The following is a 14,590-nucleotide window of genomic DNA, read 5'->3' as shown; positions in this document are numbered from 1 at the left end:
ATAGTGATTCAACAAGTTTATACATTATGCTATGTTCACCACAAGTATAGCTGCCCTCTGTCACCATATGGCACTATTACAGTATCATAGATTGTATTCCTTATGCTTCTTCCCTAGAATTGATGGAGGAAGAGCCTTTGCTGGAGAAATAAGGAGGGTTTCTACAGATGTTTAAAATCTGGGCTGTGTAGGTTCCTATCTAAGAAGAAAGATTATCTGGCTGAGCCTTGGAAGGTATTCAAGCCTGTTTCAGTGGGATTGTATTTGCAAATGCCTGCTAAGGTGTAGCCTGATACCAAAACCTTGAAACTCCTTTTAATTGGAAGAGGGTTATATTTACCAGACCTTCTATAACTAAGAACCACAAACTAGGCTGCTTAAACAACAGAAATTATTGTTTTAGTTCTGGAGGCTAGAATTCCAAGATCAAGTTGTCTGTAGGGTTGTTTCCTTCTGAGGGCTGTTAAGAAAAATCTGTTTCATGCCTCTCCCTTAGCTTCTGGTAGTTTGCTGGCAATCTTTGGTGCTTCTAAACTTGAAAAAGCATTACTCTGACATTGTTCTTCATCTTCATATGGTATTCTTGTGTGTTTCTGTCTCCAAATTTCTTATTTTTGTAAGGATATCAGTCTTAACTGGATTAGGGATCCACCCTGCTTCAGTATGACCTAACATAATTTAAATCTGCAATGACCCTATTTCCAAATAAGGTCACATTCTGAGCTACTTGGAGTTAGGACATATGAATTTGGGGAACATAATTGAACCCCCAACAAGGGTACTTTTATGGTACAGTTACTTAAATGTTGCAGCTTTTTCTGCTAGGTCAGCAGGATCTCAGTGAATATCTATTTTATGTAAGACCCAATGGGAGAGGGATGACTACAAGTATTTGGTCTTAATGATCCTTTAAGCTCCTAGCCTGAGAAGGCAGTAGAGTTTAGTGGTTTTGAGCTCAGGCTCTGGCCAGACTGCCTGGGTTTGTGTCTGGATACTGCCAATTACTAACCACGTGATCTTGAGCAAGTAACCTAATCTCCGTACTTCAGTTTCTTTACCTGCAAAATAAGGAGGATAGTTATCTGATAGGGTTGCCAGGAGTCTAAAGTGAATTCATACATATAAAGAACTAGAAACATTGTCTGGTAAACATCTGATAAAATATTAGTAGTTTTTATTGGTAAAATAGCACCTAGATCTAAAATTCTCTGAATTTAGAGAACATTAAAACCAGTCCATAATCAAATGTGAAACCAGTAGGATGCAGGCCGCAGGAGCTCATACAATATAGGATGTCAAAGTTGGAAGCATCTTTAGAGGCCATTTACCTGAGCCTTCTCTTTTAATAGATGGGGAAAACCAGGGTTCAGAAAAAGGAAATGACTTGCCCTGGAGTCAAATGGCTCGTTAGTGGTAGAGCCAGGACTTTAAAATCTGAGAAATATTCTTTCTTTCCCTCCCTTACTTTAGTTCAACAAAAAAATTAAGTTCTTAAATCATGCTTTGAGCACCTGTTTCGATCTAAGTCTGGCATTTGGTTCTGTCAATACTTATGTGAAATAGACAGCCTTTAGCCTTTAAAGGAGCCCACAGCTCAACAAAGAGTTAAATAAGCCAAGAAATATAATAATGTTTTTCATTTTCTTTTCTCTCTTTCTCTTGCAGCAAATAAAAAGAAGGAGAAGGAACGGCCAGAGATTTCTCTTCCTTCAGATTTTGAGCACACAATTCATGTTGGTTTTGATGCTGTCACAGGGGAGTTTACAGTAAGTCCTGGGTCACACAAAGGCCTTTGGTCTTTGAGAGTTCTGACTATGCTAGATTCATTAAAAAAAAATTTTTTTTTAGATTCATTTTTTTTTTTCCTTAGTATTCCTGACTCCGGTCTTTGCCTGAGACCCTCGTTACTATCTTCTTATATTCATGAGAGAGACATATTCTTTACCTCCAGAATTGTACCAGAGAAGCCTTTGGGTCTCCATGCCTTAACTAGACCTCTGTTAAATGACTCTTTGGCAGTTGGGTTTGTGCTGGACACCGATAACATAAAAACAAATCATACATAGATCCTGTTCTAAAGGAGGAATAGGCTACTGAAAGAGCAAACACCTCAAGAAATGACTAATACAATGAGGTAGGAAGTATTTAAAAAAAAGCTTGTATAGAGCTCTGACGGTATAGAGAGTAAGAATGACTAAACCTGTCTTTAACTGCCAGCAGGTTATGAGAGTTTCCTTCAGGATCTCCTCTGACTATTCCTTCCTGATAACATTGTATGCCTCTCTAATAGGGGATGCCAGAGCAGTGGGCTCGCTTGCTTCAAACATCAAATATCACAAAGTCAGAGCAGAAGAAAAACCCACAGGCTGTTCTGGATGTATTGGAATTTTATAACTCAAAGAAGACTTCTAACAGCCAGAAGTACATGAGCTTTACAGGTATGGGGATTGAATCCAGAGCAGTCTAGCGGGGGAAAAAAGGGGTTTTCACCTGGGTAAAAAAGCTCCACATGCCTGTTAGTATGAGGTAAGGGAAGAAAGTATTAGAAAGAGCAGAGATAATACTTTAACTAAAATAAAATTCTGGATTTGAGAGCCCAAATGATGGATTTTTGCATCAAACTTGAGAGTCTTTACTCTGAAATTGCACATTTTTTTTTAAAGATTTTGTTTATTTATTCATGAGAGACACAGAGAGACAGAGAGAGAGAGAGAGAGAGAGAGAGAGGCAGAGACACAGGCAGAGAAAGAAGCAGGCTCCATGCAGGGAGCCTGATGTGGGATCTATCCCGGGTCTCCATCTCCAGGATCATACCCTGGGCCGAAGGGAGGCGCTAAACCGCTGAGCCACCAGGGATCCCCAGAAATTGCACATTTTTAAAAAGTAATATGACACATACATATTGAGTCTCAAAATGGGAATGATAATTCCTGTCTCAAGAGGTTGTAGTGAAGAATAAATGAGCTCATCGATATGAAGGTTCTTTACAGTTTGTAAAACAGCACCATGGAAATTTAACTATCATTATCATTATTAATTTTAATATCATTAAGTTATTTAATAACACATTTAATGTGTATCTTTTAGGTAGGCAGGCCCAATTTCTTCTTCAATGAGTTAATTTTTATCAATCAAATGTAAAACAGGCCACTAATAATAAATGGACTTTAGATATACCTTGTCTGTAATGGACTGTTTTTCAGTGTTTTTAATGACAGAATTGGGATTAGAATCCAGGTCCTCTAATTCTAAGACCAACATCTTTTGAGTTTACTTGCCTCTAGTAACTATTTGGAGCACCTCCTTCCATAGCGGAGAGATTTTTCTCTTCTAAGATCTGTAATCATAAGGCCTACATTTCTAGAAACTTGCCTTTTATAGTGGCATCTTTGAATATCAGAGAAAGATGTATCCTCAGTATATACTACTTCCAATTCCCCCTTGTTTATAGACATTAAAGCAAAAAAGGCCTTTTCTATATGCCTAAATTGGTGGCAGAGCTGGTCTCTTAACTCCAAGTCTGGTGCTATTTCCAATATTCATGTTGTCTCTTTCAAAGAGCAGTATTGTTGGAGAAGGTGAGAACCATGATGAACTAGCTAATTTTGAAGGATGCTTTTCCCAGCAAGTATCTGGCGTGTATCAAAAGGCACAGATGGTGAGGATGACAAACTGCAGCTTTTCCCATGCTGCCATGGTGGTACCCAGGAGAGGGTCATGCATGTTCCCAGCAGTATTTCCTTCCTCACATCTGGCCCTGCTGGCTCTGTCTCACTTCTCTCATTGAGGGACTCAGCATTCCAAGGAGGAATTGGGGTTGGGGAGTGCTGGGTGGGAGAGTTTTCTAGTCAGGAGATTAGAGTTTGTGTTTGAAGGCATTTGTTATGAATGTCAGATTAGAATAGAAGCTGGCTTTGAAAGCCTCAAAGTGAAGTCTTTGGAAGAATCTCTATGTTTATATCTACATGTGTGTAGATGTGTACAAGTACCAAATATGTATTTGGAAGCATAGCTTTGTTGGAATCAAAGTCCACTTAAATATTCATGAATTAACATGTGTATAGATATACATTCAGATAAATATGTTTGTGATCACCTGTGCATGCATATATGAATAACACGGTATATGTATAGATATGTATTCATACATCTTCTGTGTGTATAAATTTGTACACACATGTATATGTGTGTGTGCTCACACTCAAGTGCAGAATTTTTAGTTTTTTTAGAAGTTGAAGACCAGGGCCAATTCTAGGCAAAATTGTATTTTTGACACAGTTTATTTTTAATGCGATCTGTCTCCTTTTCCTACTTCCCTTCTCATACTGTTGGTTCTGAGAACACTATCTCAATTTGTATGCTTGCACATAAATTATCTTACTGATCCTCCTGATGGCTTTGGGGGTAGGTATGGCAAGGACTATAATTCCCATTTCACAGACTCGGAGAAATTAATTGGGTTCAGAGAAACTGAGTGACTTACTCAGGGTGAATCAACTGATAAGTGATGGAATTATGTTTAAAGTGTATCCTGAATTAATTTCTCCAGGGTGCAGCTGGCTATTCAGGGCTTTTTAAAGAATATATTGTCATAGCTTGTGGGTTCCTGATTTGTCGTAGGATCAAAGATGCTGTACCTGACACTTTCTTATATGATGGAATTGGGATCTTGGACATTCTCTGGACTTGGTTCTTGGTGAGGAATATGTTGGATTTGGTAGAATATTTCTCCTCCTTAATTCCATTGGTGTTGAACTGGCTAAGTCAGTTTCTTCTTAGGCCTATAGGAATTAAAAAATAAAACCAAATACACTATTTGGCATTTAAACTTACTTTCTTGCTAAGATCTCCATTGAGTATGTTTCATATTTTATTAAATCTAAGATATCATTAATTGTAAGCTGCACCATTATTTTATATACCAGTAAAGAAAAAAAGTTGCCGATTAAGCCATGAAACACTTTTGATTGTAGGACACATCTCTCTTTCAGAGATGTTAATGTGAAAAAATTTACATTTCAGAATCAATGAAATGTGATAATTGCCTCATTGAGGAAGCTTGAATCTGTTCTTAGAAACAAGACCCTGCCTTAAGTTAGACTTGACATGATTAATGTTTCTCTTTTCCTAAGCCTTAATTTTTCTTTCCCTGTAGGGAATAGACATTGATGTAGAAGGATCCTTTCTAAAAGCTGAAGCCACAAGATGGTCATGATTTGTCATAGATAGCTCAGGACATGAATTCTTTCCCTTTCTCTTAGATTGCAGGAAATTTCCTTGACCATTGAAACCTGATGATGATACATAGTGGATGATGTGGGTATAGTTCTAGCATAGTATTTAGAATTAGACCAGAAAAAAAAAAAAAAGAATTAGACCAGGATTCAAATGTTGATTCCTACTTAACCTGTGTATACCCTGGGCAAATTACTTAACTTCTCTGAACCTCAGTTTCCAAACCTCTAACAGTAGACATACTAATAGTACTCAGAGCTGTAGTGAGGATTAAAGGAGGTCATGTATACACAGAATGTGCTGGTGTCAGGCCATAGTACCAGTAATATTATTATTATTCTCTGAGCTTGGCAAGTGCTTGACTGGATAGGCTTCTTTAGCTCGCAAGAATGGATTAATTATAATTATATTTACTGAGTCCCCTGTCTTTTTCCGTTTGCAGATAAATCAGCTGAGGATTATAATTCTTCTAACACTTTGGTAAGTCTTTATTTTCTTTTTCGGATATGTGCAGGCCTCGTAATTAGGGATCAAGATAGTATAGTAGATGCAGAGCCTGGACTGCATCTACTGGGAGACACTCATCTTGGTCACTCCATTCCCCACCCCTCCTCCAGCCCTTATATCTATATAGTCAAGGAATTGGGCTTAATAAACAGTGGGTATTCCTTCCAGATTTAATTTTTTAGGGTTCAGAAATCCCTTTTTTTTTTTTTAAAGATTTTTAAAAATTTATTTATTCATGAGAATGCACAGGGAGGAGAGAGAGAGGCAGAGACAGGCAGAGGGAGAAGCAGGCTCCATGCAGGGAGCCTGACGTGGGACTCGATCCAGGGTCTCCAGGATCACACCCTGGGCTGCAGGTGGCGGTAAACTGCTGAGCCACCGGGGCTGCTCAGGGTTCAGAAATCCTAATCTTGGAACCAGAACTGACATATAGACTCAGTTTGTCATCTGTAGCTTTGAACTTTGGGAAAGCCAGTTTGCCTTTCTGAACTTATTTTTTTCATCAAAAAAATGAGGATGATATACTTTGCCTTACCTGAACATATCTTCAGATATCTGAATTTAGAAGAGAATTCCCTCTTTTTTGTTGTTAGGGTCTACAAAACCTGGATTAAGACTAGTTGTTGAAGGGAGCAGATTCTGTTTATTTAAGGTCATTCATTCTGTTCTCACATTGTAGTGAATGCCCTGTCACTTGAAGGCATATTATAGGAATCACTGAAGAATTGGGCTAGAAAGTAAAACTAGATGACCTCAACCTCAAAACTTTAAAAGTAGAACTACCTTATGATCCAGTAATATTTACCCAAAGAATATAAAACAGGAATCCAAAAAATGTATGCCCCCTATATTTATAGCAGCATTTTTTACAATAGCCAAATTATGGAATCTGCCCAAGTGTCCTTTGGTAAATGAATGGATAAAGAAGAAGTGTGTGTATGCTTGTGTGTATGTATGCATCTGTGTGTATGCGTGTGTATGATGGAATATTATTCAGCCATAAAAAAGAATGAAGTCTTGCTATTTGCCACAACATGGGTGGTGCTAGAGAGTATCATGCTAAGTGAAATAAGTCAGTCACAGACAAATACCATATTATTTCACTTGCATGTGGAATTTAAGAAACAACAAATGAGCAAAGGAGAAAAAAAAAAAAGAGAGGAAACCAAGAAACAGAGTCTTAACTATAGAGAACAAACTGATAGTTACCAGAGGGGAGGTGGGGAATGGGTAAAATAGTGGTGTGGGGGGATTAAGAAGTACACTTATTGTGATGAACACTATGTAATGTGTAGAGTTGCTCCACCACTATATTGTATACCTAAAACTAATAGAACATTGCATGGTAACTGTACTGGAATTAAAATAAAAAACTTAAAAAAAAAAAAAAGCTAGATGACCTCAAAGGTTTCTGCCTTGCTCAACCTATAAATTCCATTTTTCAGAGCAGATAAAATGAGACGTTGATGTTTGTAAGGGTCTTATAAATAGTAAGCTGTGAAATATATAAGAGAATACTGTGATTCTTTACACCTGATGCTTTCTCTTATAGAAAGGTGGTTTTGTCATATTGATTTATGAAATATTTACAGAACCCCCACTCTTTGCCAGGTCCTGTTTGGAGAAATGACAATGTGGAAATGAATCAGACATTGTCCCAACTTCTAAGAATCTGCCAGTCTTATGAGCATTGTGAAGGCACAGTTACAGTACAGTATGCTTAAACTTCATGAAGCCAGGGGCTATGTCTGACTTGTTAATTGCTGTATCCATGGCATCTGGCAAGTAACCATTTATTGAATGAAAGGTTGGATGGATAAGAGAAAACTTCTTGATAGTAGAGTCTGAATTGAGGAGTTTGTTATCTAGGGCAAGAATTAAGGAGAGATGAGGATATTCCAGACGAAGAGAAAATAAATAGCATGTGCAAAGACAAAGAGATTCACAAGGTATGGTTTTATAAGGAACTGCAAGTAGTTTGTTATGATTGGAATGTGAAGTGTGAGTGGACTAGAAATGGGTGATGAGGAGGAATGGTGGCAGGTCAGATCATGTAGAAGTTTTATCTTTATCTTAAAGGTAATTAGAAGCAATTATAGAATTTTAAACAAGGGAATAGTAAGTTCTAACAATACTGAGTCACCATCAAAATACTTTAATCCACACTTCCAGCAGTAGGGATTGGTCGACTCTGAGTCACTTATATTCCTATCAGTCATAAAAAATGTTCACATGTCCAGCCTTTGTAACATATTGGGTCTTTTCTTATTTATTGTCTTTTAATCCTTACAGGAGTTTAATAAGGTGGGTTATTATCCTTGTTTTATAGATAATAAAACTGAAATAGAGAAAGGATAATGGCAGTAGTATCTGATTCCCAGTCTGCATTGTTTTGCCCTGGTTCATTCTTTCATCAAATGGAAGAGATATAATTAAAGGAGAGGAAAGAAAAAAAAAAAAGAAAAAAAGGAGAGGAAAGAATTTATAAGTGTTAAGGTCTTTGGGAGTTTGTCCCCATTATTGAATAGTAAATTATTGAAGAAGGGGCCTAATCAAAGCTGAGCTGTGCTTTGTGGTACAAATATGTTTATGCTTTTACAGAATGACAGCTATCATTTATTGAGTGGCCAATGTGTGCCAGGCACTGTGCTAATAATAACTATTTGTGGTTAGTATGGTTAGTCCTCACAGTTACCTTGTGAAGAAGGCATTATCCATCCCCATTTCACAGGTAGAAAAACAGACTTTCTTGAAGACTCTTAATTAGTGATAATGGCAGAATCAGATTAGAATTAGGGTCTTTGGAATCCTAGTCCAGGATACTTTCACTGTGACAGGGAACTGAGAAAGATAATGTCAGAGAGGTCTTATAAAGGAGACTACAGTAAAGCCATAGCTATGTTGTTCGTTCATGAGGAGGAGGAGCCCTGGGGCTCATGCCATATGGCAGAGAGGATAACACCTGCTTGGTAAAAACCTGGTTTAGTACAATTAAATTAAAACCGCTCAGGCTGTCAAGGACATTTTCTCCCCTAATTCATAACATTTTTACCTGTGATTGGTATTCTGTATTTCCTTACTAGTTTTACATGGGGGATTATGGTTTGCATTGTGGTAGCATATCATTATATTCCATATTGGTTTCATACAGATCATTGCACTTAATTTGTGAAATAATTGAAAGGGATTGTTATTCCCATAACACAGGTTAAGAAATTGAGACTCAGAGATTAAGTTACTTACTCTCTAGACTTGAATAAATTAGTAGTAGAAATCAGTACAAAATTCCATTTTCCTGAGCATTCATTTATTCATTCATACTATAAATGTTTACTTAGCACCTTCTTAGTGCCCAGGTGTTGATGACACAAAAATGAATATGCACTATCTTAGTCCTTGAAGAAAAAAATTAACAGCAGGCTAGAGAGATGAGGGCTGCAAGAGAGGTATGAATAATGTATGATGGTGGTCATATTTGATAGAGTGATTTATTCTGTTTGGTAGTACAGGGAGGTTTTCAGAAAGTTGTTAGTCCTAATGATTTGTTCATTTAAAAAACGTGATCTTTAAGGTTTCTTCTAGCACTAAAATTCTGTTACATGTAGCTTATTGTTTTGAGGTCTGGCTTTCAGATTCTGTAACATTTTAGTGCCTGAAAATTCATTTATAAAATGAACAGCTATTATGTGATAGGCTCTTTGGGTGTTGGGGAGTCGAGGACTGGTAAGGTCTTTGTTCTTGCAATCTAGTGAGGAATCAGAATATGTAAACAGGGATTTATAATATCTTATCAGGTAGACAGAGGTAAAGATATCAGGCAGTAAAAAGAGAAATGCTTTCTTGTCTGAGGTAGCTTGAACAAAAGCCAAGTTAAGGATTCATCGTGTCAAGTTAAAGACTTAGAACTGAGTGCTGAGCTAAGGAAGTCTTTTATATAGGAGATGACCTATATCAGGAGAGAGGACAGTGGAGAAACAGATTTAACATAATTTAGAAAGATTCTTCTGGAAATTGGATCACAGTGCTAAAATGAATTCAGGTATCTATCTCTCTTGCTATCTCAAATTTCTTAATTTCAAAAAAGACATATTAAAAAAAATAAATACAAAACAGTGCTTCAAAACAAAAACAGGACATAAATAAACCATTGTCAGAAATTCAGGGAAGATAGAAAAGATTAAATTGATGAAAGCAGAAGAAACCACAGCTTAGAGTATATGGAATAGAAATTCCTAAGAAGAAAAGAGTAGCTGAGAGAACATATAATATAGAAGCTGGGGATACCTGGGTGGCGCAGCGGTTTGGCGCCTGCCTTTGGCCCAGGGCGCGATCCTGGAGACCCAGGATCGAATCCCACATCGGGCTCCCGGTGCATGGAGCCTGCTTCTCCCTCTGCCTATGTCTCTGCCTCTCTCTCTCTCTCTCTCTGTGTGACTATCATAAAAAAAAAATAATAATAATAAATAAATAAATAAATAAATAAATTTAAAAAAATATAGAAGCTGGAAGAAGTCTTGGATTATCTTTAAGGGCAAATTATTTAAAATTCTGCATTTGAAACAGCAAGAGCAGTCTTCATCTTACAGTGAGCAAAAGGTAGCACAATTTTGATTCTAAGATTGAGCCAGATAATTTTCTAAAGAAAATACACCGCCTACTTGAAGAGAACTTCTGCTGTAGGTATAGGGGCTTGAGAGAGAAGCAGAGCAGAGCCTGAGTTAACTACCGATCTGCAGATCTCTACAACAGGTATAAAGAAAGGAAAAGGGAAGAGTAGCTCTGCAGTGAAAGAAAATACATTAAATTTCTCCATCCCAAGAGGAAATTTCTTACACTTTTGATATCTGGGAGGAAAGGAATCTCAACTCTACATGTTCTTCCATGCCAACATACCCTGAAGTGATGCTCGCCAGTAGCCACATTCCAACTCCATAACTCACCTATAGACTACATCAGACCTCCCATTCAGAAGAGGGGGGACAGTGGAGAAACAGACACACAACTGCAGAAGAAACTCATGCTACTTATATATGCTAATCAATCTAGTTATTTTACTAATAAGTATGAATGAATAGCCAGGATCTCTAAATACTTGAGACATTAAAGAGAAGAATCAGATAAATAAAGTGAAATTGACCCCAGAGGAAATAAATAATTTTAAGAATTTTTAAAAAATATATATTCACAGAGGTTTTATAGATGTTGCATCCACAGAAACATACTGACATTAAGCCAGAGGGTGAAAAAGATTCCTTAGAAATTAAAAAAATGATTACAGAAATTCAGAAGGATTAAAATGCATTTAAGATTGAATAATGACACAAAGTATAAAAACATTGGAAAAATAGGGGAATAAGGGACATGGGATTACTTAAGGATATTCAAGAAGAATTAGAGAACTGGGGCACTAAAGCAGGAAAAAAAAGGAATAACAGAAGTAAATCCCTCAGTTAAAGAAAAGCATGACTCTTCAAAGAAAAGCATGACTCTTCAGATGAATGAGCATACCAGTTATTAAATCAGGTAATTGCAGAGACCCAAGATTAGAAAGATCTTCAGATCTTTCAAAGAGAATATACACCTAATGTTCCTCATTAGCAGTAGTGGGTAGAGGAACAGTATCTTCAGAGGTATGAGAAAAATTATTTAAAGCCAAGAATTCTGTGCCTAGTTAAGAATGTATGAGGTCAAAATAAAGATATATGAAGATACAGATTGACCTCCCATAGATAATCTCTGAAAGGCAAACAGGTAGTTGCAGTAATTACCTCCAGAGTTGATGGTGATTAAGACTATTCTGTTAGGGGTGCCTGTGTGGCTCAGTTGGTTAAGCATCTGCTTCCGGCTTGGGTTATGATCCTGGGGTCTTAGGACTGAGTCCCGCATTGGGCTCCTTAGTCAGCAGGGAATCTGCTTGTTCCTTTCCCTCTGCCCCTCCCCACTACTCGTTCTTTCTCTCTCTCTAATAAATAAAAAATAATAATAAAAAGACTATTCCCTTAAAAATTATTTTTACCCAAGTATTAGATGAAAAGTCAAATAGGACTAAAATCCTTGTAATTAAATTGTTCTGGGATATCTCTTCACCATTGTCTTGGAAATCCCTTTGCATTTTTCTTTCTTCTTTCTTTCTTTCTTTCTTTCTTTCTTTCTTTCTTTCTTTCTTTCTTTCTTCCTTCCTTCCTTCCTTCCTTCCTTCCTTCCTTCCTTCCTTCCTTCCTTCCTTCCTCCCTTCCTCCCTTCCTCCCTTCCTCCCTTCCTCCCTTCCTCCCTTCCTCCCTTCCTCCCTTCCTCCCTTCCTCCCTTCCTCCCTTCCTCCCTTCCCTTCCTTCCCTTCCTTCCCTTCCTTCCCTTCCTTCCCTTCCTTCCCTTCCTTCCCTCCCTTCCCTCCCTTCCTTCCCTTCCTTCCCTTCCTTTCCTTTCTTTTTTCTAAAGATTTTATTTATTTATTCATGAGAGACACAGAGAGAGAGAGAGGCAGAGACACAGGCAGAGGGAGAAGCAGGCCCAACGTGGGACTCAATCCCGGGTCTCCAGGATCACAGCCTGGGTCGAAGGCGGCACTAAACCGCTGAGCCACCCAGGCTGCCCTCCCTTTGCATTTCTTTTTTTTTTTTTTTTTTTTCCCTTTGCATTTCTATGTTGGGGTTGCTGTTTTCTTTGTGTTATGCCTTCCTCATTTTTAGTTTACTTGTGCAGTTTGGTGGAGCTCCTCTGAGGAGCTTTGAAAAAGTAAATGGGAAGTAAATATTTAATGCCTTCCAAGTGTCAAAATTGAGCATGTCTGTTCTGCCCTCAGATTTGATGGATACTTTGGCTGAATCTGAAGTTCTGGATTGAAAATAATTTTCCATCGATATTTGGAAAACATTACATTTTTGCATTTAGCATTCAGCATTGGTTCTTGAAGTCTGAAGTCATTTTATTCCTGCTTCTTTGTGTCTGACGTTTTTTTTTTTTTTCACTTGAAAAGCTTCTGGCATCTTCTTTGTCACCATTGCTTTGAAATTTCATATTTATATCCTTATATTCATCTCTCTTACAAGAGGCTTTGCGAACTCTTTCATCCTTGGAAATTCAAGCCTTCAGTTCTAGGAAATTTCCTTGATTATTTCTTTTTTTTTTTTTAATTTTTATTCATTTATGATAGTCACAGAGAGAGAGAGAGAGAGGCAGAGACACAGGCAGAGGGAGAAGCAGGCTCCATGCACCGGGAACCCGACGTGGGATTTGATCCCGGGTCTCCAGGATTGCGCCCTGGGCCAAAGGCAGGCGCTAAACTGCTGCGCCACCCAGGGATCCCCTGCTTGACTTATTTCATTGATGGTTTCTTCTTTTCTGTTTTCTGTGTTTCTTCTTTCTGGAACTTTTGTTATTTAGATTTTTGGACCTCCTGGACTGATTTCTTCATTTTTCTTGTCGTTATTTCCCTTGCCTTAATTTTTGTTCTGATTTTTGGGAGACTTCACCAGCTTCATCTTTCAATCTGTCAATTGATTTTTAATTTCTGTTCTTATGTTGAATTTCCAAGTTAAAGTATCTAACTTCCAAATTAGAGTATTCTATTCTTGTTTCCAGAATTGGTATCTTTCCTTATTATCCCTGAGATGAATGATAGGCATTTTTTTCTTTTTTTAATGTTTTCTTCTCCGTGTCTAGTCTGTTTTTCCAAGTGTCTTTTTTCCCCTATTTGTTTTGGTTTCTTCCTTTTATGTTAGAGGTATCCTATGGATATTTGGTAATTCTTTTTCTTTTTAAGATTTTATTTATTTATTCATGAGAGACAGAGAGAAAGGCAGAGATATAGGCAGAGAGAGAGGTAGGCTCTCTGCAGGAGCCCACTGTGGAATTTGATCCTGGACCCTGGGATCATGCCTTGCTTGAGTCAAACGCAGACGCTCAACCACTGAGCCACCCAGGTGTCCCATGATATTTGGTAATTCTAGGGATATGCCCATATTTATTGATTGGGATACTAAAGCCCTTAATAGAATTTTAAGCTCATTGCTTGTGGCATTGAATTATAAGTATACAGTTGTAAAACATATACTTTTAAAAGTAATAAATTTTTAGAGTTGTGCAGTCATCACTATAACTGTTTTTTTGTTTGTTTGTTTTTTGTCTTACTGTAGAATAATCCAGCTGGACCATTTGGTGAAACCTTCTATATTTTATCTTTAAAATTTAGAGAAGGATCTTGTAATCTCCTGCTTTGAGAATAAGAGTTTGACTCCTAGTGTTCAAGGAGCCTAGAAAGGGAAGAGGGGTAGGTGTCTCAGCATTAGTATGTTCTTTTAATTACCCAGTTTTTGATATACTCCCAAATTTCACTGTTACTGACATCCCCAATTCAGAAATTACCTGTTTTACCTTCCAGAGAATAGACCTCCAGTTTTCTGGTAGGGGTAGGGAGGGCAACTGCACAGTGGTATAGAGTAGGGAAAGAGATTTAGGGATCTAACTTCATCTTAAATAACTTTCATTGAATCTGCCTTTAGTATTCTCTCTTCCCTCTCTACTTCATCTCCAGTTTCAGAGGTATATAGTGTTACCAGTTCCTGTACCTTTTGAGGATTCTGCTGCATAAATAGATTGGTTTTCAGCTTTGGATTCAGCCTCCTTGAGTTAGTTAATGGCTTATCTATCTGTCATTGGCTCCTTTTTATTTTTATTTATTTTTTGCTGCTCTTCTCTCCTGTTCTCCTCATTCTTCTGGGTTAAATTCCTTTAAAAGACCATTTCTTTATTATAGTTCAAGTAAGATTTTGAGATATAGATTCCTATATTCAACTTGCCATCTTTACCAGGCCTTCCTATGGACTATTTACTTTTAATTCCTTATATTTTT

General features: G+C 37.5%; 1 protein-coding gene across 3 annotated transcripts in view; it reads left to right on the top strand.

Moving 5' to 3' along the window:
• PAK1 (p21 (RAC1) activated kinase 1) overlaps positions 1 to 14,590 on the top strand; it is a 143,802-nt gene that overhangs the window by 93,089 nt on the left and 36,123 nt on the right. For all 3 annotated transcript variants that reach the window (XM_072794755.1, XM_072794757.1, XM_072794756.1), the window contains 3 exons: positions 1,666 to 1,766; positions 2,291 to 2,438; positions 5,678 to 5,715. In XM_072794755.1, coding sequence (XP_072650856.1) covers positions 1,666 to 1,766; positions 2,291 to 2,438; positions 5,678 to 5,715 — 287 coding nt within the window. The remainder of the gene's footprint in view (positions 1 to 1,665; positions 1,767 to 2,290; positions 2,439 to 5,677; positions 5,716 to 14,590) is intronic.

Source organism: Canis lupus, chromosome 23, assembly GCF_048164855.1.
Source record: "Canis lupus baileyi chromosome 23, mCanLup2.hap1, whole genome shotgun sequence".
Classification (NCBI taxonomy): domain Eukaryota; kingdom Metazoa; phylum Chordata; class Mammalia; order Carnivora; family Canidae; genus Canis; species Canis lupus.
The sequence above is the reverse complement of the archived record's forward strand: the minus strand, read 5'-3'. Positions and strand labels throughout refer to the sequence as shown.